Below are 25010 nucleotides of genomic sequence, written 5' to 3'. Positions count from 1 at the left end.
TTCAGTATATAAAACGTTACGAACAACCAGAATATGAAAAATACGATATTCATTCTACAAGTCTAAACATACAGAAGAACGTTGCAAATAAATAGAATAATGAAAATTTAAATGTCTATTTAGCCCATATAAACGCAAATTCCTTTTAAATGAATTAACAGAACCCTTCTTTATGCCAGCCTGCAATGAATTCCACTTTGGAACACGGTAAATATTTGCAGTGAGCTTGCCGTAATTAGGTGTGGGCGGAAGTAATAAGTAGTTATATTATGTAACAAGAAGTGTCGATGGAACATGACGAAATTAACTAGGATGCAGCAAAGGAAATAGAAGCTTTCCGGACACGTACTTAAACATAAAAATTCCGCTATATCTTTTCAGATTCTGTATTGTTAAAATGTTATGCGTAAAATGTAACGCAGGTTTCTGAGACATAAAACGGCTAAAATTATGCGTATTGCTTGATTCTCAACGTGTTGAACTGAGTATTAGCGAGTAACGTACGTGTTGCCCCTTGAGGAGATGCAACAGGTTATATGTGTTTTTCCTTCTTTTTCGATTTATTCTGCAGTATAAGTATTCGTGTTATTTAGAATAGCAATATTCCCTTCCAGCGTGATGCAATTCTTGTCTGTAGAGTGTCCGTTCAATTGGCATTCCGTGCTTGGCAGGCCACGGAGAAGGAGGTGATCTACGTGATGCGCGTGTCCATTGTGCTGGTGGGCGCGCTGGCCACGTTCATGGCGCTCACGGCCGAATCCATCTACTCCCTGTGGTACCTCTCCTCGGACCTGGTCTACGTGATCCTCTTCCCGCAGCTCGTGTGCGTGGTCTACCTGAAGGACCACGTCAACACGTACGGCTCCTTCGCCGCCTACGTGGTCGGCTGCTTCCTGCGCGCGGGCGGCGGCGAGCGCATTCTGAAGATACCACCCTTCATCAAGTACCCCTTTTACGACTACGAGCAGGGCGAGCAGCGCTTCCCGTTCCGCACCTTATCCATGGTCATCAGCTTCCTCACCCTGGTGGCGGTGTCCGGCATCACCTCGTGGCTCTTCACCGGTGGACGCGTGCCCCTCGACTGGGACGTGTTCAACTGCTTCCAGCCCGATGCCAAGGTGCTCGACAAGGTGCCCTTGGTTGAGGGCGCGGATTTGAAGGCACCTGCAGCTGTGGGACCACCGCCCGCTGCTCCCGAGCCTGTGCTCACGCCGGCCACGGCGGAGACGTCTGCGATTCCGGGCAGTAGTGCGTCGGCGTCGACTACGCCTCGTGACGCCGCAGGGATCACGCCTCATAGCACCTCGGAATACAAGCTGTCACCAGTCGAGAAGATTCCCAGCCGTATATCGCAGCACTCGTAAGTGAGCCGGCGAAGAGTCTTGTTTTTTTTTCCTTTATCTTAGAGCCCAGCTCTTAGTAAATGCCTGTTCCTGCCACGAGCGTCGGCATGACCGAGCGAACGAGCTCAGCGAAGAATGAAAGCGAACGCCGAGTGCAATGGAAGATGCACGAAATGCGATAGCGCAGGAGGGGTGTGCCGCGGAACCATGAGTGAGGCGGAAAGCGGAGGAGGACAGGAGGGATACGGCCTGTGCATGCGCTAAGTTGGCTCAGCCGCGTGGGCAACCTCATCTGCACTTCGGAGGGGGGCACCGTGCCTTGGGGTGGGGAGGGCTGCGCTCGTCCGCGGCGTCAGATGCTGAGGGCAGTCCGCGGTATGTGGCACGGGGACCACTGCTCCTGCAAGGGGCGATGCCAAGCGGCTACGAGTGAGGCTTAGTGTCACGCTTCCTTGGAAGTTGTGGCAGCTGACACTGAAGGCACGACTTCCCAGCGACGAAGAGCCACTGTTGTCCTTGGTGGAACGAAAGCGTAAGAATAAAAGCGTAGTGTCGTGCAAGACGGCCTGAGCGGCGACGATGGCTATATGCGATATGGCACCAGAGTAGCGCGCGCCGTGTGTATGGGAATAAAGCGCTGCATGAGCGAACGTCTGTCTGCGGCGGCTGCTGCGAATCCCACTCACGCGCTGGCACCACGAGCTGGCACTCGCGATCTCCGGATTGGTGAGGCAGTGGTGCCACACTTCGCTCCGTTTGAAATGTGCCACACGAGACTGATTGCCTGCGCCAGCTAATATATCGCAATATGAAGGGAGCATCGTAATCATCGGTGATTTTTTTTTTTGCGCATACACTCGGCAATTATAAACGCTGAGTGCACTGTAGTGGGTTCCGTCTCCTAAGATCAAACTGCGCGCTCACTGACGGGACGTATGGACACACAAACGATCGACTATGATCAACCTTGATGCGCGCGCAGATATCCGAACGGTTCGAAGACATCTCGATCAGTCTAGGCGCCCCGCCGCAACCCAGCGCTCTGGAATACTGGTCATATTGTTCTTGTATATGGCTCACGTATACAAGGACTGTATTCGCCTCGCTGCTCTGTACGGCAGATATGTACAGGGACATCGTTGCAGCTCAATTCTCCACGTTGCTGGTGGCGTACTTCGGTTTATCTTCGACATAATGCCCGAAATAAACCGCTGCTCTTCAGAGCTGCGTCGAAAAGAGAGGTGCAACTCTAAGCATATGCACAGGGAGTTCTATTCGCAACAACTGAAGATAAAAACTCCTGACTTCAAAATTATCCGAATTCTTACCAATGACATAAATCACACAATCAGCGATGTAGCAAAATTAATAAACAAGTACGCCATAGCGGGCCTTGGGAACACTAATGTAGTCCAGTTCGTGACATTGCAAAGCTGAGTCCGCAAGTTGAACGCTGCTGTACCACTGAGTCGGTTCGCGTTTCTTGGCGAGGAAACGCTTGTGCCTACACTCCTGCGCTTAATTAACATTATGCATAGAAACGCGCTACACTCCGTAAAAATTCCCGTGCACTTTTTCTTTTGCGCGAAGAAATTGAAATAAACGCTGGTATTTTACACGCCAAAACCATCATTTGATTATGAGGCACGCCGTATTAAGAGACTCCAGATTGATTTTGACCCTGTGGGGTTCTTTAACGTGCGCCCAATGCATCGTGCACTGTGTTCAATACGGTGTAACATAGTTCGGTTTTAAACAAAATGGGTCCCAATTCATGCTGGAAGGTGGCTGGCCAGCGAAGCTGTGGTGTCACTTCATCGTATAGACCAATTAGACGGAGCTTTGTACTGGGTGCTGCCGAGCCTGAGCGCGAAGCCGTCGTGCACACTGACGTTGCTGTACCCTTCGTCGATCATCCTGTTCGTGCTGCTCTTCAGGAGTCCTAACTGTGCGTGGCTCGCTTTGGGCAGGAACCACTGCGGCCTGCCTGTGGCGGGAGCGCGACGCCCTATATTGCATACTGACGTCTGTTCCTGCCGCTGCTGCATAATGTCAATTGGTGGTGACGTTGAAGAACACATTAGCAACACAACACAGCAGTAGCATGAGTTGCAGTTACCGCTTAGCGGCAACTGCAGCTTATGCGATGACATCTCCACCGGGGAACGCTATTCTAGAAGGCGAGTGGGGCGAGCTTTCTGGTTCTTTTTTTCTTTCCCCCGCAAGGCTGGTTGTTCTGTATTAGTGTTGCAGTAAACTGCGCTGGGTAGCTTGGTCGGATATCAATTGACAAACATTTTTATCATTTCGTTTTTTTTTACTCCAGTATTGCTTGACCTGGCGAAATCCTTTTTCGCCATTTGCATCTTGCAACCCAAGACGATAGGAAGCAATGCGTCCTCATCACTGCCGGACAGTCACATCCACCGTCAGGTCAAGCGATTGAGTAACTTTATTGCGCCGTTATTACGTGCGCTACAGAGCACATAAAAAAATTGCAGGACGCTTAAGCTTCGCCTTCAAGAGTGGAACGCGATAGCGTTATCGCACTCCGTTCGCACCGCCTACTCAAACGATCTATGCGAGCCAAACGTCGCGATCGGCTGGGAGAGCCGGGCCGCGACGCGCCATGAAGGCGGACGCGATTATGGGGCGAGTGGCGCGCCACGTGTCGGGGCAGCGCCATACGTTGCGAGGAGGGGGTGTTCTGCGTTTACCGCAAGATGGCTCTGCGTCTGCGCAGAGCGCAGAAGAAATGTAGCTGAAACGTACTTCGCTACTCGTGAAACTGCGACGTCTGTAATTTACATGGTCATAATTACCGACATACACGCAATATACCGATATACGGCCCGTCTGCTCATTAGTGCAAGGGGGGGGGGGCGGAGCTGCGAGATGTGCCAGTGCTAGAAAGGGGGGGGGGGGGGCGGTGGCAGGTTAGCACGCATCTGCTCTTCAACACCGTGGCTGCGGTGGCTGGGCGTCGTCGCCCGCGCCCCATCTTAGAGGCAGTCTGCGGTGGATTCGAAGGCTAGGCGATCCGAGATAGGTGATGGATTTGTGTACGCTGTGTTCTCGCGTGCCTAGTTCACAGTGAAGAGAGATGAAGTACGAAGGTGAATTCGCTCGCCACTGCTGCCGCTTTTCATCACGCCAGCGTTCGGACAGCGAGTGTCTGTGGTCATCGAGTGAGATGTGTTCGTATTTGCCTGTGCACGCGTCATAACGTGTGCAGTTAGTAAGCGAATGTTTACAGCAGTTTGTGCGGCTTATAAAACTACCAGCCTTACTTTTCATAGCTGTCCAATTTGCTGTCGCAATCAGTGCTTCGCCTTCCGGTCGAAACTGCGCATTTTGTTTATTAACCACACTCAAAATTGGTTGGGCCTTTTCGCATTGCATTTGTTAATTTTGGCGTTTACGTGCATTGCTCTAGCCTTTTATGCTTTACCCTATTTAACACCAAGAGCCACTTCTTTTTGAATTTTTCTCTTTATTGATCCTGCACCGCACTACTGCACTGATTGCTATTGAAAGGTGATAGGACTCGTAGATTTTCTCGCTTGTGCCCGCAGGATTTCACATACCGTATTTTATGACGGGAAAGTCAGCCTGTGTGAGAAGGAGCTTTGCATGAGCTTTGCAGAGGTAGTCTTAGACACTTCGTAACCGAAAGGTTACTCCAACCTCACCACGAATAAACGATCAGTAAGCCTAAAAAAGCGCGAGTATTCAGTTTGTGTGTACCTGAGCTATCGTGTTTCTCTTGTAATCGATAACAATTCTTGTAGAGTTATTCATGCTCTTGCACACAGTCTCAATTTTCACTTAGGAACCAACGTACGATGATTGTAGATCGAAGAAACTATCGAATACTTGTTGTGCCCTTAGTCTCAGCACGACATTTTTATAGGGGCTTCTTTCTCGTGACAAATTTAAACTCGCGAAACTTCGTAGAATCTTGGTTTCAACTAGTCACTGCAGGGTTTATATTTCCGGCAATGAAACGTGCCAAATTAGACGCGAACAAAGACGTCCAGTGGTATGTCTCTTTCTCCGCGTCTACTGTTCGCCTTTGATTTCCTGACACAGGACTACGTACCATTTCCTGAGACCAATATACTGCGACAGCGGCCACACTCGTTGGTGGCGTTAAGTATTCGTACAAATGTGCAGATCAAGTGCAACTGCCTCAGTGACCGGTTAAGTAGTCCACGTGTGCCTATTGCTCGTAATGGTCGACCTCCCTGCCTCGACTCGCCTTGAATTTTGTCTCCCCTCCTTGCCAATTGAGCGTCTCCGCAATGGGTGTGTCTTGCAGAGCGGAAATGACGTTGAAGAGTCCCGGTACACCAGCGAAGGGCGACGTCAGCAAGGACGCGAGCGAGACGTCTGCCAGCAAGCGCAAGAAGCACGGCCGCTCCAGCCAGGAGTCAAGCAAGTTGGCGCAGAGCGACACCCCGCAGACGCCGCAACCGTAGGCCCCGGACGAGACCACAACCAAGGCGGAGCACCACTGAGCTGCCCTGGTGCCGCCGCATTCGCAGCGAACGCCGCGTTGGTCCTGGTGGCAATGATAAAGAGAAAATGCGCTCGTCTCTTGGGAACCAGTTCGACTTGGGTATTTATTCACGCAGCCGATCCTCTCTAACTCTTAACCACGCTTTGTAGTACACTTCGAGCACTGTAGAGGTAAATTTTCAAGAGGAAGCACGCAAGTAGGTGCAAGACATGCGAAGCCGTAACACGTTCCATATAGGTGTCCGAAGGCAACCGATGCGTACACGAGACGAGCCATGGTAAGGCCGCATGTCCACAAAGTTAGTTTGTGCGGTGTAAGGCGCTAGAGGTGCTGTCGCTGCTCGCCGGCAGTGTTCCTGTTTGCAAGCGTCTGTGATGCTTCTTTGTCTGGACACGCAGAATATGATAATTGTTCAGGGTTGACGAGGCGGGACGGAAAGAAATTCGCTGCTTACTTTTTCGCTGCGTAGTTAACGGGTGTGAACACTATAGCACATGGGTTGAGAACGACGGATGTGCACGGTAGGAGGCGCCGCTGCTAGAATTTCGATTTGCGCAAATTTACGCTGCTAGTTCAGCGCAGAAAGGAGCAATGACTCATGAACTAAGGGCGTGTAAGTGGAGGAAGACGAGTGATGAATTAGGCTTTGTTGCCTGATCACGTGCCACGACCCAGTTTGTTTTAGAAGTTATCAATTCATGTTTAAGTGATATGCAACGATAATTTTCTTAATTTTCTAGTGCTGTGCGACAGGTGATATTCCAATGTCACACCTATTCGCCAATATTCGACTGTTCTTAGGCTTCAGACGCTCCCGACAGACGGTATTCAACTGCTTTTCAGGTTTCCGCACCCTTGCGATAGAAGATCTTCACCTTTCGGTCTCACACACATGTTCATTACCGAATCAGTTAAATGATTCTAGGAAACGCTTACGCCATTTTTTACTGGAATAAAGGCTTATTCTCTCTCTTTCACACGGCTCTTCGTTCTTCGACGCCATCTTGCTGCCGCATGTTGCTTCCGACAACACATTGCCAGGGAACGCAGCGTGTCGTGGACACTGTCGCATATCTGCCTCAGTCCGTATTGCCCACGCGCGCTGCCTCGTACCGCTGTGAGGTGCGCACTGTCACGAACCATTTAATATGCCAGCTTGCACAAATGAGCCAATTAAACACGTAGGTTAATTTAAATGGCCTCTGGTTTCACGAAAGCCAGCGTCCCACTGCGGTATCGGATTAAGTGACCAAGCATTGGCGCCACCTGGGGCTCTACAGCAAAAACTGCCGGACCATTCTTTTTAAGTTTCTTCTTCTTCATTATATAACGTTTAAATTAGTGACTCTAAGAGGCACGTTGTGATTGCAACGTCGCACGTCCAGTACTCAAAAGAAGGGCTTTTGTTAGCAACCTTGCGCCTCCTGAAAGTTTGAATAAATACATATGCTGCTGCAGACGAATTGCTGTTTAGTGTTACCGCATAGGGAAAGATGGAAACTATAGGTGGAGTTGTATGCACTGTGCCACTGTGACGGTCTACTAGGGAACAATGAGTCTGCAGCTAAGTACAAAACGCATTCACCACGTGCTATCACCTCAACTTCAAACGCTAACAAGTTGAAAGCGCATAAGCTGCATTATCGGCGTTTCCAGCTGCCGCTGCATTTGTAACATTGGCTGAATTCAAGCTCTACAAAGCGTATGATGGGTGCACACCATGCTTAAGCACCAGCTATGAATTCATTGAACATAGCTGTCAGCTGCGGTTACAAGAAATAGGTGTTCTGATGCCTATGCAATATATAAGCGCCTCATCTTGTCCATTCTCTTCGTTCTCGTCTTTGTGCGCGTTTGCAGTTACAAGGTGCAAGTATGCACCTAGCCCAGTCACCCAAACTGTGATATATATATATATATATATATATATATATATATATATATATATATATATATATATATATATATATATATATATATATATATATATATAGTAACGTAGAATGCTGTTCGCTACTTGTTCCACGCCGGAGAGATGAAGCGAGCACACCGGAGATCCGTAGACATTTCCTGATTTGATTTATTTGAACTCCAGGTAATCGAATATAACCATTTACGCACTTGTAAAATTCATAACTGCGGCATCTCAGCTGCACTCGCTGTGACCTCGTCCCTTGGTGTCTCCGGCGCGAACTCTCTTGGGACCCTCGGGAAACGTCACAACATCCCGCCAGAGAGCAAAACAGAACACCAATACCAACTCTTCCTTGACCAGGGCCAATCAGGCCGCACATATTCAAATCCTCACAGCCAATCGTGGGCGGACTTCACCGAGTTTGGACTTGATGACAGCCGCTTGCCTGAAGAATTATAACCCAAAGAAAAGTAAAAATGCACAGAAAACTACAGAGACATCCGTTGGGCTTTAGACGAACTAGAAGGAAGAACTAGCCGCGTCTACAAAGAGAAAGCGCACAAAAGAGTCGAGAACCATCCCCAAACAGTTTGGGAAATTAGGAGACGCCGCTTCGTTCGCTAGTACAAAGGCGGGCGACAACGCGGTCGGCCGGCCGGACCCTCAGCCGGAACGGGAGGTGCCGCGCGTGAGATTCCCCCAACCGGCCTCCCCACTCGTGGGCGAAAAGACATTTTGAGAGAAAAGCGGCAAGAGAGGAAGGAACACTGCCACACAGCACAGGCAACGAAAAAAAGGTAAAGACACCTACGCGACACCTCCCCCCTCCAAAATAAGAGTGTCCCCACTCTTAATTAGCATGAACCTATAAAATCATAAGCGCGCACACATTCAGAATAAAAAAATCTAGCGAAGTCTATACAGCACTCTCGAAACACCATAGCACTCTCGCCCAGTTATAAGGCACTGTTACAGCATGATAACATGCAGAAAAGGCGAATAAATCTACAAAAAAATATTTTGCACACGTGAAAACACTATCTATATACAAAGACTGAACTGCATATGCTCAGAAGTAGAACTGGACTCAAAGCAACAATACGCGGCAAAAATATGTCACTAACTAGCACTGCGGGGCACGCATCTGTCTGAAGGAACGAACAATGCCACATACAGTTTTAACTAGTCTTGTGTTCACTCAGTCAACATCACTTGCGGCGTAATAAATCTTTGTGTCACTGTCACTAGTGCAGAGGTCTTTCGGTTCGGTGTTGGACGACAGTTCCCTATAAAGTGCACGCGGATCAAAATACACCTCAGCGTCGCCAGTTGAACGTTTCCTTCCGTGGTCACTGACGGGCGGAACTGCTGCGCCACCCTGCGGCACTGTGGCTTCATCGCGTGCAGAACACCCGCACTCACCACCACTCTCGTCGTCCGCGTCGTCCTCGGGACATGTACGGGGGTGACACAGCTTTAACCAAGCTACGTTTACAATGTCCCTTTGTTACCGGCGCGGTTCACGACTTCCCAGTAGTTCTCCACTACTTGCCGAAGGAGGCGAAACGGTCCGTGGTCGCGGTGGAGGAGCTTTGTTGTTTTGCCCCTTGCTCGTGAGGGCGTCCACACGTGGACGAATTGACCCGGTCGAAACACTGCACCCCGCCATCGAGCGTCGTACGCTATCTTGTTTTTTTCTTGATGGCCCCTCTCGCGCTTGGCTACGAGCTCTCTAGCTTTGCGAAGCCTGCGGGCTACGGCATGTGCGTCGATGACACCCTCGTCACCACGTTGAAGGTTGAGGATCGCGTCAATGGGCAAAGTCAGTTCGCGGCCGTGCAACAAGAAAAACGGAGTGAAGCCGGTTGTCCCCCGTTGTGCAGAGTTGTAACAGAAGACAACATAAGCGAGGAATTCGTCCCAATCCCGGTGGTGTGCAGAAACATACATGCTGAGCATAGCTGCAAGGCTACGGTTGAACCGCTCGCACAGGTCATTTGTCTGTGGATGGTAGGCGGCAGTTGTGATGTGGTTACTCCCCATTACTTGAAATATTTCTTCAATCAAACTGCTAACAACATGCTTGCCCCGATCTGTGATTATCTTCGCCGGTGCTCCGTGTCGCAGAACCACTTGCTCCACAAAAGCTTGGGCTGCCTCAGTGGCCGTTGCAGCGGGGCAGGCGACCGCTTCTACTCATTTTCTGTGGTAGGCCGTCGTCACAAGTACATAGCGATTACCGCGTTTGCTCTTCACAAAGGGCCCCAGAAAGTCCATGCCGATTTGCTCAAATGGCCGCCCAACAGGAGTTATTGGTTGTAGAAAACCCGTGGGTTTGCCGGGTGCTGGTTTTCTCCTCGGGCAGTCTGGGCATGTCGCTACATATTTTGTTACCTGCGATAACATTTTCGGCCAGAAGTAGCGGCTCCGCACCTTCTCCCAAGTTCGCCGAACTCCGAGGTGACCTGCCGTAATGACATCATGGCAATGTCTTAAAACCTCAGTCCTCAAGCTTTTCGGGAGAACAAGCGCCGAGCGGTCTTCGTCGAAGCCCTTGGCTCTTCGGTACAGCACTCCATCAATGAGACGGAAACAACGCGCGGCTCTTTTCATCGTTCTCGCGACGGGCGTATCAGGATTCTCCAAATGCTCTATTAACTGCCTGATCCAAGCGTCATCCCTCTGCTTTGCACCGACGTCCACATAATCCAGTGCGAGTAGCGGTAGTGCGTTATCTTCACTAATCGGCGGAGGATCATGGGGCAGTCGGGAAAGCGCGTCCGCGTTCCCGTTCTTCAAACCTGGATGGTGCCTCATTGATAGGTCATACTCCTGCAGTAGTAACGACCATCTCATGAGCCGTCCATTTGGATTCTTGACTCTCATCAGCCAAGCTAAGCAAGCCTGGTCGGTCACTTCGGTGAAGTGGCACCCGAAGATGTAAGGGCGAAACTGTCCGCAGGCATAAACGATCGCAAGGCACTCCTTCTCTGTCGTGCTGTAGTTGCTTTCAGCTTTGTTTAGGTGGCGACTGGCACAGGCAACGACGCGTTCCTGGGAGCCTTTCTTCTGAACGAGCACCGCACCGATTCCGTAATCGCAGGCATCGGTGGGGATTCCAATTGCTCTGCCCGGTTCGACCTGACGAAGCACCGGTGCCGTGGTTAATTTGGCTTTGAGCGTTCGCATAGCCTCTTCACACGCCATATTCCACTCAAAAGTTTCATTTTTCTTAGTTAACGTTGTTAATGGCCGGGAAATCTGCGCAAAGTCCTTAATGAAGCGTCTGTAACAGTTACAGATGCCGAGGAAGCTCTGTACCTGGTTTTTTTACTTTTTGGTGTCGGAAATTTCTCGATGGCAGCTATTTTTTGTGGATCAGGGGTTATGGTATCACCAGCGATCACGTGTCCCAGGTACCTAATCTCCTCGCGGGCAAAGGTGCACTTCTCTGGTTTTGGCCTCAAATTAGCTTCTTCGAGGGCAGCAAATACCTTCTCGAGATTGTCCAGGTGGGCTGCCATTGTCTTTGAGAAAATAACTATGTCGTCAAAGCAGGCCAAGCATACCTTCCAGAGGAGACCACTTAGCACTTTGTTTATCATCCTCTGAAGCGTAGCCGGAGCATTACACAGCCCGAAAGGGACGACATTGAATTCATAGAGTCCTCGCCCGTATGAATATGCTGTTTTATGCTTATCCTCCTCTATATCTCCAATTTGCCAATAGCCTGATGTCAAGGCCAATGTATGAAGTAGCGGGATCCCTGGGGCACATCAAGAACGTCGTCGATTCTCGGCAAAGGGTGCACGTCTCTTTTCGTTACGGCATTGATTCTTCTGAAATAGACACAGAAGCGCCAGCCGCCATTCGGCTTCTTTACTAGAACCACGGGAGACGACCAAGGGCTGCTCGACTCTCTGATCATTCCGTCACGAAGCATCTCATCAACCTGCTCGCTAATCACTTCTCTTTCGAAGGCGGAATGTCGGTGGGGATTCTGATGAATTGGAGCCGAATCACCTGTATCTATGACATGCTCCGTTACGTCATTTCTTTGAATTGGGTTGTGTTTTCCGTTAAACAGATGGCGGAACTTATTGACAAGTTACAGCAGGTCATCTCTTTCAGAAGGTTGTGAATGCGCGCCAGTGTCAACTTCGAAGTCGCTGCTTCCGGCTGTGCAGTGCGGCTCGGCGACGCCCAGCTGCGCGTCATAAATGGACGTTGCCCAACCAAGCTTTGTGCCGCAATGCAGAATCACTGGCAACATAGTAGGGTTGGCCCCAAGGACAATACTCACTCCACTCAACACATTGGTTACGGTTCGTGCAACTCGCAACCCATTTCTCAAAGTCACGTTTGGTTCGACAATGTGGACGCCGTCTATAGGAATTTCTACTGCCACAACAGTCTCGGTGCACGGCTCTAATCGGATCTACTCTTGGCATCGCGCTAGAACATCACCGTGTGTGGCCCTCTTCGACTCGACTTGAAGATCGAACACTTCCTTTCCAACTTGCAGTTTCTCCGCAGAAAAATCTACAAGCAACCGAGCTGCTCGGCAAATGGGAGGCCATCGAGCAGCTCGAAAGGGCAGTCCTTTTCAATTAGAAATTTCTGAGAGATTTGTGTGGCGCCGAATTGAAGAATTATTTCCGCTTCCCCAGGGGCGAGATGGCATTTCCTCCGATTCCTCTTATTAAAATTCCACTCTCTCTCAGTTTTTGAACTGAAGCGATCTTGCGTGAGAGATCTAAGGAAACGACATCTACAGATGAGCCCATGTCTACAATTAGTCTGCCGATTGTTCCGTTCGCCCTGACAGGCACAGAGATTAGTTGGTTTCCTGACAGTGTGCAGACTGAACGGCCAGGCGGGCCCCCTATGCCCGGCAGTTCCCGTTTCTCGAGTCAAAGTGCCGCCCCCCGTTACGACTCCCCTCGTACATTTGCTGCCGCTGTTGGTCTTCGTACTGCCTCTGGCATTAGAGTGTTTTAGCAGAACGTTTTTGACGGTCCGGTTCGCTCTCGCGTACCCGCTCACAGTTAGCGGAGCGGCGGACGAAGAATCAGTTTTAGCGGAGCGCCCGGCTGCGTCCGAAAGGCATGTGCTTGCCTGACGTGCCACCTTGCCGCAGAAGGTAAAACCGCTATGAACATAATATTCAAATTGTAAGAATTGCCGCAATAAAATAATATATTTGTAATTACTCAAATGTCTGAAGGCATTTCACGCAATACATTGCATTTTCATTTCTTATAAATATATATAATCCTTACATTAACAAAGCCGTTACGCTGTGTTGTAGCCAAGACAAGGTTTTTTGCTCTTTCAGTACACCTAAAACGTGGTCCACATAAACAAACGTGCACACATGACAGGGTTCTGGAACGGGTTCATGGCCACAACCTCCCGAAGTAGAAGAAGATCTTCGTGTCTCCTAAAGTGTACTCTAGGTTTGCGCTTTACAAATCCCGATTCAAACGACGTCGTTGACGGGCCAGCAGCACTGGGGGCAGCCATTTTGCTTCGCTGGACCCGCTTGACGCGCTCGCCGCGCTCCGCTGAGAAAGCTTTCTAGCGGAGAGGGGGCTCCCGTCCGCTCGCCCGCTCACTGCTGAACGGGTCGCGCATGCGCACTTGCGCTTCCGCTAGCCCGCTGAGCGGAGCGGACCGTCAAAAACGCTCTGCTAAAACAGCCTATTGACGCGCAATGTGGCCGAGGCGATGGCAATAGTAGCACCGAGGGCGCCCATCGTCGCCGCGCGTCGTTCTAAGAGGCCATGGTGCAGGCGGCCGGCACTCCTGTGCCTCTACAGCTTTTAGTCGGTTGGCAAGGGAGCCAATAGACTCAGCCATGGCCTTCATTTCCATGTTGCCCGTCGAAGCGCCTTGCCAGGGATGGTGGGTGTCCGCCACGCATGTCGACATGGAGTGTTGGTGCTCGCGAACGGGGAAGCTCACCAGAGAGTGCTGTGCTGCGGCGGCGATGGCGACTGGGCCGTTTGGTTCCCTGGGAATGGTCGCTGTCCAGTGCTGCGGGCCAGGGGGGGGGGGGAGGGTAGCCCTTCGAATGCGTCAAGTGGGCACGGGCCATGAATGCAGCGTGGTTTATACGCTGGAGAGATGGCAGAAATTCTGCACAGGTTGTGGAATTAGCGAGGATCATCTTTTCTAACGTATGGGCCCGAAGTCCGCGCAACAGATGACGCAAGCGCTCCTCCTCCTTCATGGCTGGGTCCAGTCGGGCACAAAGTTGCAGCAATACGTAGTGATACTGCTCTGGGCTCTCAGACAGCAGCTGCACTCTGTGTTCCAAGCGCAGGTTCACTATCTCTGCTGCGTGGCGGCTACTGAAGCAAAATTTCAGCAGCGCAGCTCACTCCTCCCACCTATTTCGGGCACCGGTCAAAATTTTGGTGGTGTACCATTTTTTCGCGTACCCCTCCAAAGCCAAATAAACAAATTTCACCTTGGTGCCATCGTCCCAAGCGTTGACTGATGAGACGTGCTCACAGCAAGTTAGCCCCTCCGAGACTGATCCTTCAGGGGTACCATTGAAGAGTGGCGGTCCGATGAAGGGTCTTGATGTCGCAGCAGCTGGAAGGTGGGCCATTGTCGCAGCGTCGTTCGCAAGGAAAGGCCTCTCCCATAATATATATATATATATATATATATATATATATATATATATATATATATATATATATATATATATATATATATATATATATGAAGTCGAGGTTTTGACGGAAGCCCGTCTGGTCTGGAGGCATCATGAATAAGGGTAAAAAGAACACCGACCACTGAATAAATACAAGAAAAGACGTTTCGGCTCCCCTGACGGGAGCCTTGTTCACAATGAAATCAAGGAAGTGCGATACAAAGTTTATATGGCTTTATATTTTTAAAAGATTGTATCGCACGTCCTTGATATCATTGTGAACAAGGCTCCCGTCAGGGGAGCCGAAACGTCTTTTCTTGTATTCATTCAGTGGTCGGTGTCCTTCTTTTTACCCTTCTTCATATATAGTTATATATGCGTGTGTGTGTGCGCGCGTGTGTGTGTGTATCTGTCAACTATCCTAAATTTGTCGTAAAGCTTACGAATTCGGTCACGTGGGGGTGTGGGAGCAAACCTCAACACTCAAAGACGCCTAGCACGTCGTTACAGCGGTGAGTGGTACAGCTGACCGGCGATACCCTGGCGGGACAAGAAGCTCTCGTCCAGCAAGTAGGCCGAGCAGCCATGGCCCGTGCAGTCCTGGAATGAGCATACCACCTATACGACTTCAAGAGCAATGACCTCGATGGTCGAAATGCTTTCTCTCTCTCACGAATTCGGGCTACGAATGTTGCGTGAAGTTTTAGGCAAAATATATCCTGCGGGCTAAAATTTCTTAAACAGGTTGAAATATCAGGCGAGCAAGGCTAAAAAAAAAGTATTGGACAGAGCTATCAACGATGTCTAATAATTTTGCCATTCAATCCATGGGTATACCCCACTGTGGGTATGCGCCATGGTACCACTCGAGTCAACAACTACAACGACGACGGTCCAAGCGTTCGAATAGTATAAAGGTGTCAGGCAGGAGGCGCGTACTTCAGACGGGCTTCTCTCTCTCTCGCTTACCTCTGGACGCACTGTTTTCTGCCGTGGCCTTCGTGAAGTCCGCGCATAACAAGTGGCACACACGCAGTGACCCAAGTTGGCGGCAAAGGGGCTCATTGAAGAGCGGCGCATTTCCAAGAAAACTGCCCAGATTCTTAGACTGTACTGCTGCAGTGTACACTGCAGGACGAAGCCCTCTCCCTGCGATCTCCAATTATCCCTGTCCGGCGCCAACCGATTCGAATTAGCGCCCGCGAATTTTCTAGTTTCATTGCTCCACCTAGTCTTCTGCCGTCCTAGACTCAGTACTACAAGAATTCTTTTCGAATTAGAAATGTGTATAAGAAATGAATTTCGATGCTACCTGCTCAAACGTTTTGTGGCAATGCAAAGCGCTAAAGAGATGGCTATTTCCTTCGGTAAAGTTGACCTGACGCGTGCTACATCAACAAAAGCATAGACACTGAAAAAGACACTAAGATCTAAATGAACTGCATGCATTGCATGCTTCTGCCTTTGCTCTGCCTACCTATCTTCTCCTTATGTCTACGTCTAAACGTAAATAATCCTTAATAAATTGCGTACACGCATCACACAAAAATTGTGTGCTCGTGGAAAACAAACGAAACTGCCTGCTTCTTTCTCCCCCCCCCCCCCCCCCGCCTGCCCTCTATCCCTTTATTTTGCTATGACGGTAAGTGCTTTTACAATTCTGGTAGTTTACAAGTTGGCAGGTACACATGTGTACGAAGGTTACGTTTGCGCTTAATGCAAGTCGGCGAAAGGGCATGTAGAGCATCTGCATGCTGACCGCCAGGAGCCATTAGGCGCACCTCTCTTAACTGTAATGAAAAGTAAATTCCCACGTAAAGCCTGAAAGTATAACGCCGACTCGCAGATATCTCTGAAAGCACGCCAACTTCTCTAAGGAATAAGGAATTATATTAAACGGATTCTCTGATTGATATTATTTTGTGTGTGTCCACTCGATCTTGGCCAACATCATTCATAATGGGTATGTCCCACTGTGACACAAGAGGTACAGAATCCTTAAACGTTAGCGATAGAAGTGTCGTACTCCTCAGTGCATACACCCGTCCTCACCGTTATTTCCTCGAGAAGCATCGCGCATCGCCTTCGTCTTCGTGACTTGGTTGCGTAGACGTCTCGCACTGTGCACCAGCATGATTTGGTGTCTGTGTTTACGAATAGCTGGTCAGGAGTGTGGTGCATAAAGATTAAAATTGCACGAGACTAAAGGTTGAACCGTTGTCGTGCATAAACATAAACATTTCACGAGATTACACGTGATTATAATTTACGAATCGCCATTAGTTCTGTAGCGTTTAATTATTCGCCTGTCTAAGGCTTCGCTTCACACAGATTGGAGCAATCTGCTTAGCCATTTATTCGGATGATACACCTGACATGGAGATATGCCGTCTCCTTGAAAGGGTTAAATACATCGGAAGCATTTATGACGTGTTTCAGTACCTTAGACAGCGGTCATCGCGCAGCCAGAAACTGACCTGCCGCCAACGTGCAACCCTGTGACGCGGAAAAGCGTATATATAAGCTATATATACACCTGGTTGCCGCTTAATGCCGTGGGAAATTCGTCCACAGTTTAAATGCATTTTGAAACAAATATACTGGTCAGAAACTGCTATTTTCCCCAGCGTAGCTGTGCCAAACGATATCTCTGGATGATCAGCAGCACATATCGGTACACATCCAGCGAGCGCTGGAGCTTTGCAGAAAGAACGCGCTGGGCTAAGGGCATGGTGTACCTGACGACAAATAAAGGCTTCATCATCGTCGTCGGTTACTTCGCCATGCTGATCATAGAGCACTTCTTGCAGCCATTTGACATTCCTCCTGCGAATGCGAAGCCACTTGTCGCACTGAAGCCGTACGCAATTCGTGTCTCTCGCAAAGCGAATCCTTCACGCACGCAACATTTGCACAGGCAAAGAGAACTGATGCGCGGCTCCTTAACGTTCGGAAAACGCACTCGTCTCCGGTAGAATGACGTGTGTAATAACGGTGAACGTTAGGATTGGTCGCCCGTGTCCTGTTAAGCGGGCACTATAGCATACGTTTAGTCATAACTTATATTCCACGTCCCCACCATCAGCGGAGTCCTTCGCACCTACTCGCACGCACTCTCACTTGACAGCCGTATTACTCCACGTATGTCCATATAAGGTCGCCGGCCATCCTCTCCTTCGCGACGTCATCGCTGGACTCAAATCAAGTGCACACTTGCATTGCAGCTTTAACTTTATCCTTGACCTTAAAGGACTATGCTGAAGCTTTTGGCATATTTCGAGGGCCCATCAGTGCACCTTTATGCGTGAATCCATAGTACATATATTTCTGCCTTTTGTGACAATGTGAATAAAGAAATTTTGAGGATTAGTAATTTTTACCCAGTGACAACTTTAGAAAGAACGTGGTATTATGTTCTTTCGAAAGTTGTCACTGGGTAAAAATTACTAACCCTCAAAATTTGTTTATTTACGTTGTCACAAAGGGCAGAAATGTATATACAAACGATTTAGGCGTAAAGGTGCACTGATAGGACTCGAGATGATAGTCCGATAGCTTTAACAGCCGGTTATTGGTATCCCCTTTGGAATGGGGTGGTGACAAATAGTGACCATGCCGTCTTTAGGAAATCAGGTATGCTATACACCCTTTAATTCTAGCGTTTTCGTATACATCTCCTGAATGCCTTTTCTCTTCCTATAAACTTCTACCTTGTATCGCTACATATGCCTCTGAGGGATCCATCCAGTCGCATCAATCCCTTTCCTGCATTTGTTTTTCAGCAATGCTCTGAACATCTCTTGTTTATCTCGACTGGTGACCTATTGATGCTTCCGTCCAACTGCTTCTGGAAGAATAACGTTACCTACGAGTCTCACTGGGTGATTCCTTTCGCAGTCCATTAGAATGGGCTGAGTAGTCTCCGCATTTTCGCTACAGCATGCACATGCCTCATCTGTTTCCGAATATTTGCTTTGGTATGCTTTTGTCCTTAAGCGACCGGCTCAAGCGTCAAATAGCAAGGCACTGCCCTTTGTGTTATCGCACAGATTTTCCCTTCTCATTCATTTCTTCTCATTTTTTTAAATAGTCTGTGTTCCCACAGCCAATTCATCGAACGTCTTGATCCAACATGCCCAGATTGTGGCGCCGCTTGTAAGTTAGATCACATGCTCTGGCAGTGCCCCTCACTACAGAGTCGTCAACGCACGACCGAAGAGGAATGGAGCTCCATGCTCAGGAGCTCAGACCTTTACATCAACTCGGGGTCATCCACAGGGCCCGCTACTCTACCGCCTTGAGCGCTAGCGTACCTCAGGACCTAAATAAAGTCGGTCGGTCTCTGTCTGTCTGTCTGTCTGTCTGTCTGTCTGTCTGTCTGTCTGTCTGTCTGTCTGTCTGTCTGTCTGTCTGTCTGTCTGTCTGTCTTTCTGTCTGTCTGTCTGTCTCTGTCTGTGTGTCTGTCTGTCTGTCTGTCTGTCTGTCTGTCTGTCTGTCTGTCTGTCTGTCTGTCTGTCTGTCTTTCTGTCTGTCTGTCTGTCCGTCCGTCCGTCCGTCCTTCCGTCCGTCCGTCTGTCTGTCTGTCTGTCTGTCTGTCTGTCTGTCTCTCTGTCTGTCTGTCTGTCTGTCTGTCTGTCCGTCCGTCCGTCCGTCCGTCCGTCCGTCCGTCTGTCTGTCTGTCTGTCTGTCTGTCTGTCTGTCTGTCTGTCTGTCTGTCTGTCTGTCTGTCTGTCTGTCTGTCCGTCCATCAGTCCATCCGTCCGTCCGTCCATCAGTCCGTCCGTCCGTCCGTCTGTCTGTCTGTCTGTCTGTCCGTCCGTCCGTCCGTCCGTCCGTCCGTCTGTCTGTCTGTCTGTCTGTCTGTCTGTCTGTCTGTCTGTCTGTCTGTCTGTCTGTCTGTCTGTCCGTCCGTCCGTCCGTCCGTCTGTCTGTCTGTCTGTCTGTCTGTCTGTCTGTCTGTCTGTCTGTCTGTCTGTCTGTCTGTCTGTCTGTCTGTCCGTCCGTCAGTCCATCCGTCCGTCCGTCCATCAGTCCGTCCGTCCGTCCGTCTGTCTGTCTGTCTGTCTGTCTGTCCGTCCGTCCGTCCGTCTGTCTGTCTGTCTGTCTGTCTGTCTGTCTGTCTGTCTGTCTGTCTGTCTGTCTGTCTGTCTGTCTGTCTGTCCGTCCGTCCGTCCGTCCGTCCGTCCGTCCGTCCGTCCGTCCGTCCGTCCGTCTGTCTGTCTGTCTGTCTGTCTGTCTGTCTGTCTGTCTGTCTGTCTGTCTGTCTGTCTGTCCGTCCATCAGTCCATCCGTCCGTCCGTCCATCAGTCCGTCCGTCCGTCCGTCTGTCTGTCTGTCTGTCTGTCCGTCCGTCCGTCCGTCCGTCCGTCCGTCTGTCTGTCTGTCTGTCTGTCTGTCTGTCTGTCTGTCTGTCTGTCTGTCTGTCTGTCTGTCTGTCTGTCTGTCTGTCCGTCCGTCCGTCCGTCCGTCCGTCCGTCCGTCTGTCTGTCTGTCTGTCTGTCTGTCTGTCTGTCTGTCTGTCTGTCTGTCTGTCTGTCTGTCTGTCTGTCTGTCTGTCTGTCTGTCTGTCTGTCCTCCGCCCATCCCTACGTCCATCCGTCCGTCCTTCCGACCGTCCATGGCCCATTTTTTTTCATTCATTGCATCCAATTAATTGTCTCTGTGTCCCTCATTTTTTTTCTGACGAGTCCTCGTTGTCTGTTTACAGTTTAAATTACCTTATACATGCTTTCCAACTTTCTTGACGTCTTCCTCCATTCCGTGTCCATGCTTTTCAACTACAGATATTTGTGCACTTTAGCTGCCAATTTATGTTCATCCATATTCATGAGTCTTTCTTCAAAACTCACTTGGTCGGTGCTTCTCTGACTTCAAAAGAGGGCCAACCCATGTCACCCTGTGCTGCCTCATTTGTGGTATAACTGTAGGCTCCCAAAACCAACCGGCCTACAGATCTGTGGTTAACTTCCGAGACCGAAAAGATGTCTTATTTTAATCACCGGAAGACATCTGCGAACGTTAGCGCTGCCACCCTTACTCCTTTCCAGATTCTACGCACCACCTGATAAATGTAGTGGCCCCAATGTGCTCTATGTTTCATTACTGCTGCATTCCGCTTCCTCTTGAATTTCAGATTATCTTGGTTAGTGCTTGAGTAAGTTTTTTCAACGTTTATGTAAACGCCGAGGTATTTATATTGCTTGAAGATGGGTATGGTTTGTTATTGAATAGGCACAACATAATTACTCGTCTCGATCTACAGTCAGGATCATAATTCCCAATGTGTCTGTGCTAAGCTTATGGCCTAGGTTTCTGGACTCGCTGCGCCATCTGCTGGCACTGCCGAGATATCTGCACCTGGCCTCCGAGACGTGAAGCGTGGCACGCTGGTGCCGGCGAACGGTGAGAATTGCTCCCTCGCTTACCACACACACTGTGGCGCCTACTTAGAGACCCAAGTTGGCGAGAGGTTCATTGAAAAGCGGCACGTGCCCAATGCAATCATGGTGCAGCTCGCTGTAGCAGTGGTGTGAAAGGCGTTCAGTGAAAGCGGCACATACCTGGTGCACTTTTGGCGTAGACTGCTGATTCGACGAGTTGTTTCCTTGAGGAACCATTTTGGCGAGGTGTTGATTCCGCTCAGTATCGGATAAATATAAGGGATCTTTTTCGTCATTGTGCAGCGGCACATTCTCAGTAGCGCAACTAGGGCGTCAAACGCACTGATTGAAGAGAGGCACGCACCTACTGAAACATGCAGAGGGACCGAAGTTGGCATCAAAGAAGACCAGCACTGACCGAGAGGCACATACGCATTGCCTCTACTCGGCGTGAAAGAGGCTCGTAGAAGAGCGGTACGTATCTACGGAACATTGCCATATACTCCGTGGCCCAATTTGGTCCGTTGGTTGGTATGGAACCCTGTTCCCTCGAAACAGCAACGTGATGCGCTACCCATTCAAGTGGCAATAAGTGGCAAAAAGGATGCTTCGTGAGCCAGAAATGGCGCAAATATCTGAGCTCAGTAGTGATATACCTGAAAGACACAAACACCTAACCTATAGCCATTCCAGCACCAGTTTTTACTGTGTCATGGATTATTTCAGCATCCAAGTGAGACTAGTTAACTTATTATCGATAAGGATTATGTTCTTTTGCAAAGGCACCAAAAAACATGAACCAGCATGTTTTGAAATGTTTTGTTTAAGAATTGTCTACTGTAATATCACACTGACATATAGACGTTGGGATTTGGGTGCAAGATTTGAGAAGGGGTAGTTTGGCCCTCATTTTCTCTGTTAATTAGCAGTTTTCTACCAGAAAAATTGTTAATACAATCTTCAAAGAATGCATTACCAGTCTAAACTGAGGTAGTGACATTCTTTATTGATTCATTAAATCACTGAATGATCACTGGCCTGCCAGGTGATCCTATTAAATATGAAATCTAAGGCACACAGGTGAGACAGGATAAACCATTGTATCGTCAGGCATTGTGCCAAAGGCGGTTGTCTTCGTGCCTTTGCGATCATTGTTGCACTTTAAAGAAAGTTTTACTACGACTTTGACCTCTGTTGTCACCACAACGTTTCAGTTTGCATATACAAGTGTGCTTGTTTTGATCGTGGTAAGTGTGGTAGTGTTGTGTAAATGTTGAGCATTTCGGACAGCGTATGTACAGTCGCCGACCTTATAAGGATTCAGACGTTATAAGGATCGCAAAACTGTAAGAACTATCGAATGTCTGAAAAAACAAATTCAGCAAGAAAACACTTATTTATTTACTTGTTAGAGCACTTAATGCCAAAAAAATGTTCGATGCATTGTTGAACGGCATTCTGCTTACGTAGAACCAAATCTGCTTGACTTTGAGCAAGCGCCATGTCCTCACTGAAGCACAACGAAAGAAGGTCCCCATTTGATGGCCCTGCAGCGCATGGCACGCTCACCTCAGAGTCAGAGTCATCTCCCAAGGGCGCGAGTACTTACTTGATTAACAATTACCTCATCATTAAGTTTGGCACAGGACACTTTATCATTGTCCACATCAGCAATGTTTCCGAAGTTCACGGCGGCTCGAATCGGCACACCGCTTCACAGATCTTCAATCATCTCATCTCCGCTCACGCCTGGCATAGTTGCCAAGGCTCCTGCATGGCGGAAACAGCGGTGGATTGTGCCTGCCATCAGTTCCTTCGCGGTATCGACACGACAAATCCACATTGAATATTGCCACTGCTGATGCACAGCACCATGTGACGTAGGAGGTGTGATCAGTAAAACACTTTCAGGTTCTTGATGACGTCCTGATCATAAGCTGGAGGATACTCATGGTGTTCGGTGGCAAAAATTTGATTTCAGTTCCCTTGAAATTATTGATTTGGCCATGGGAACTGCCGTGGTCAACAAGGAGCAGCTCCTCACACTTCTGAGCCTCAAACATTTTATCCAGCCTGTTGACATAGCCTTTAAACAACAGTTGTGTAATCCATGCTTTAGTACTCGCTTCATACCACACGGACATATTTCTAATGGCTTTCAAGCATCTTACGTTTCAGGAATTTCCTAAAACCAAAAGCGCTAGCTTTTTAGTTCCGGACATGTTCACACCTAACAGAACAGTAACCCTTTCCTTGTTATTCTTCCCACCATGGCGGTGATCTCTGGAAACAGCAAGCGTCTTCTCTGGCAGAAGCTTGTAAAACAGTCCGGTCTCATCACAGTTAAAGACATCATCCGGCAAGTAGCAGCCGAGCAAGGTCTGCAGCTTGTCAGTGCAGTAATGTGCGACCAACGTGTTCTACACAGCACCACTTTCGCTGCACATTTTCTTGAAGACGAGGCCACATCCCTTCTTAAAGTTGCAGAGCCAGCCATCACTGAACCTGAAGCTTATGATTCCCGTCCGTAGCGTGAGGGTCTTGGCCTTTTGCTTCAGCAGGTCACAAGAACGCACTGCGCAACCATGGTACCTAGCCGGATATTCAGACTCTTCAAGTTGGGGGTATGTGCCTTGGCGGAAGAGGCTGCTATCGCCTAAGCCATCGTACACGCTTCAACCACGCCGGCACTGGATGGACCCATCACAGTGGTCACTGATCCACAGACCGCCTGCAGGACTTTGGCACAAGGGAGGGTGTCACCCTACACCCACCAAATCCTTACATCAGCACACCCCGTAGCGTTACACAGGGTGCGTATCGTCTGGACACCAGGACACACCACTCTCCATGGTATTGAACGCGCTAATGCGGTTGCACGAGTGCTCCCTAACCGGGCACCATTGGAAGAGCTGTCCAACCCAGATGAATCACCGGCAGAACCACTGAACTACCTTGAAATTCTACAATATTACAGATATACCAGGAGACGCTTCCCTCCACCACATAATTCCCTTCACCGAGAAGATGCCGTCGTGTGGGGACAACTTCAAACCAATTCATTTTCCTGCCTCTTTTATCTTCACCTCTTCCACCCCATACAATATCCCTCATACTGTCCCTATTATGGAGCAAAGCCCACAGTATATCATTGCACCTGGGAGTGCTCAAACCCTCCGGGTTCCTCCCCTATTCCTTCACCTTCACCTTCCTCCTGGAAGACTGCGCTGACCAGCTCAGACCCGCAAGAGCAGCGATGGCTGGTCCGGCGGGCACGTGGAGTGGCGCGAGCCAATGGGGCAAGAACTAAGGGCTCCACCCTACGAGGAAGTTACCCAATCGCATTACAAATAAATGTTTTCTCTCTGTCTTTCTCTCTCTCTCTCTTCTGGGCCGTAGCACATTTCTCAGTCGCTCCAAGAGTTTTGTTTTCTTCTTGACGTAGCCCAAGCTTCGAAACGCCGAATTCCCGGGCTACCTGATTCTGTGATCGGTCGTTCTGTACAAGCTGTCCAACAGCAGCTTTCTGTGCCATTGTCATCGTCTTGTACTCGCAGCACTTCATCACCGCTGCAAGCTAGGAAAGGGGAGTTGGCACCACGCTCCGCTTCTTGCAGATAGATACACACAATGTTACGTACTGTCAAAGTTACAAAAAAACAGCCTAAATTACGGTGACGGAACCTGAAAACGATGATGATGGCGATTTCAATGACCTACTAATCTCAGAGAGCGGAGCATGTTTCAGCATCTCCGAGGCTCTAAATTCACTCGACAGTTTCGTGGCAGCGCTAGTGTTAGTTGGCAACAGCCACAATAACAAGAAGTTCGGCATATCATATTGACCGCAAAAAAGACGGGGACATAGGAAGAAAACACATAAACAGCACAGGCGTTAACTTTCAACTTCAAGTTGAAACTTAACTTCAAGTTGAAACTTTAACTTTCAAGTTGAAAGTTACCGCCTGTGCTGTTTATGTGTTTTCTTCCTATGTCCCCGTCTTTTTTGCGGTCAATATGATTTGCAGTAAATATCAACTAGGCCAAACTGAAGTTCTTCTGAAGTTCGGCATGGACGGACTCCTAAAAATCGAATGGCGAGCCCTAGATTGTCAGAAATTTCTCTCGTTATGCATGGCATCTATGGGGAGAACGGTCATGCCGAAAAAAGGTACAAATTACC

At 49.2% G+C, this 25010-nt stretch overlaps 1 protein-coding gene across 2 annotated transcripts in view; it reads left to right on the top strand.

The window, feature by feature from the left end:
- Positions 1-6842, top strand: part of LOC135905326 (high-affinity choline transporter 1-like) — a 33663-nt gene extending 26821 nt beyond the window's left edge. For both annotated transcript variants that reach the window (XM_065436359.2, XM_065436358.2), the window contains 2 exons: positions 672-1360; positions 5665-6842. In XM_065436359.2, coding sequence (XP_065292431.1) covers positions 672-1360; positions 5665-5824 — 849 coding nt within the window. In that variant the 3' untranslated portion in view covers positions 5825-6842. The remainder of the gene's footprint in view (positions 1-671; positions 1361-5664) is intronic.
- The last annotated feature ends 18168 nt before the right edge of the window (positions 6843-25010 follow it).

Source organism: Dermacentor albipictus, chromosome 3 (genome assembly GCF_038994185.2).
Source record: "Dermacentor albipictus isolate Rhodes 1998 colony chromosome 3, USDA_Dalb.pri_finalv2, whole genome shotgun sequence".
NCBI classification, from domain to species: domain Eukaryota; kingdom Metazoa; phylum Arthropoda; class Arachnida; order Ixodida; family Ixodidae; genus Dermacentor; species Dermacentor albipictus.
This window is presented reverse-complemented; position numbering and strand designations above follow the sequence as displayed.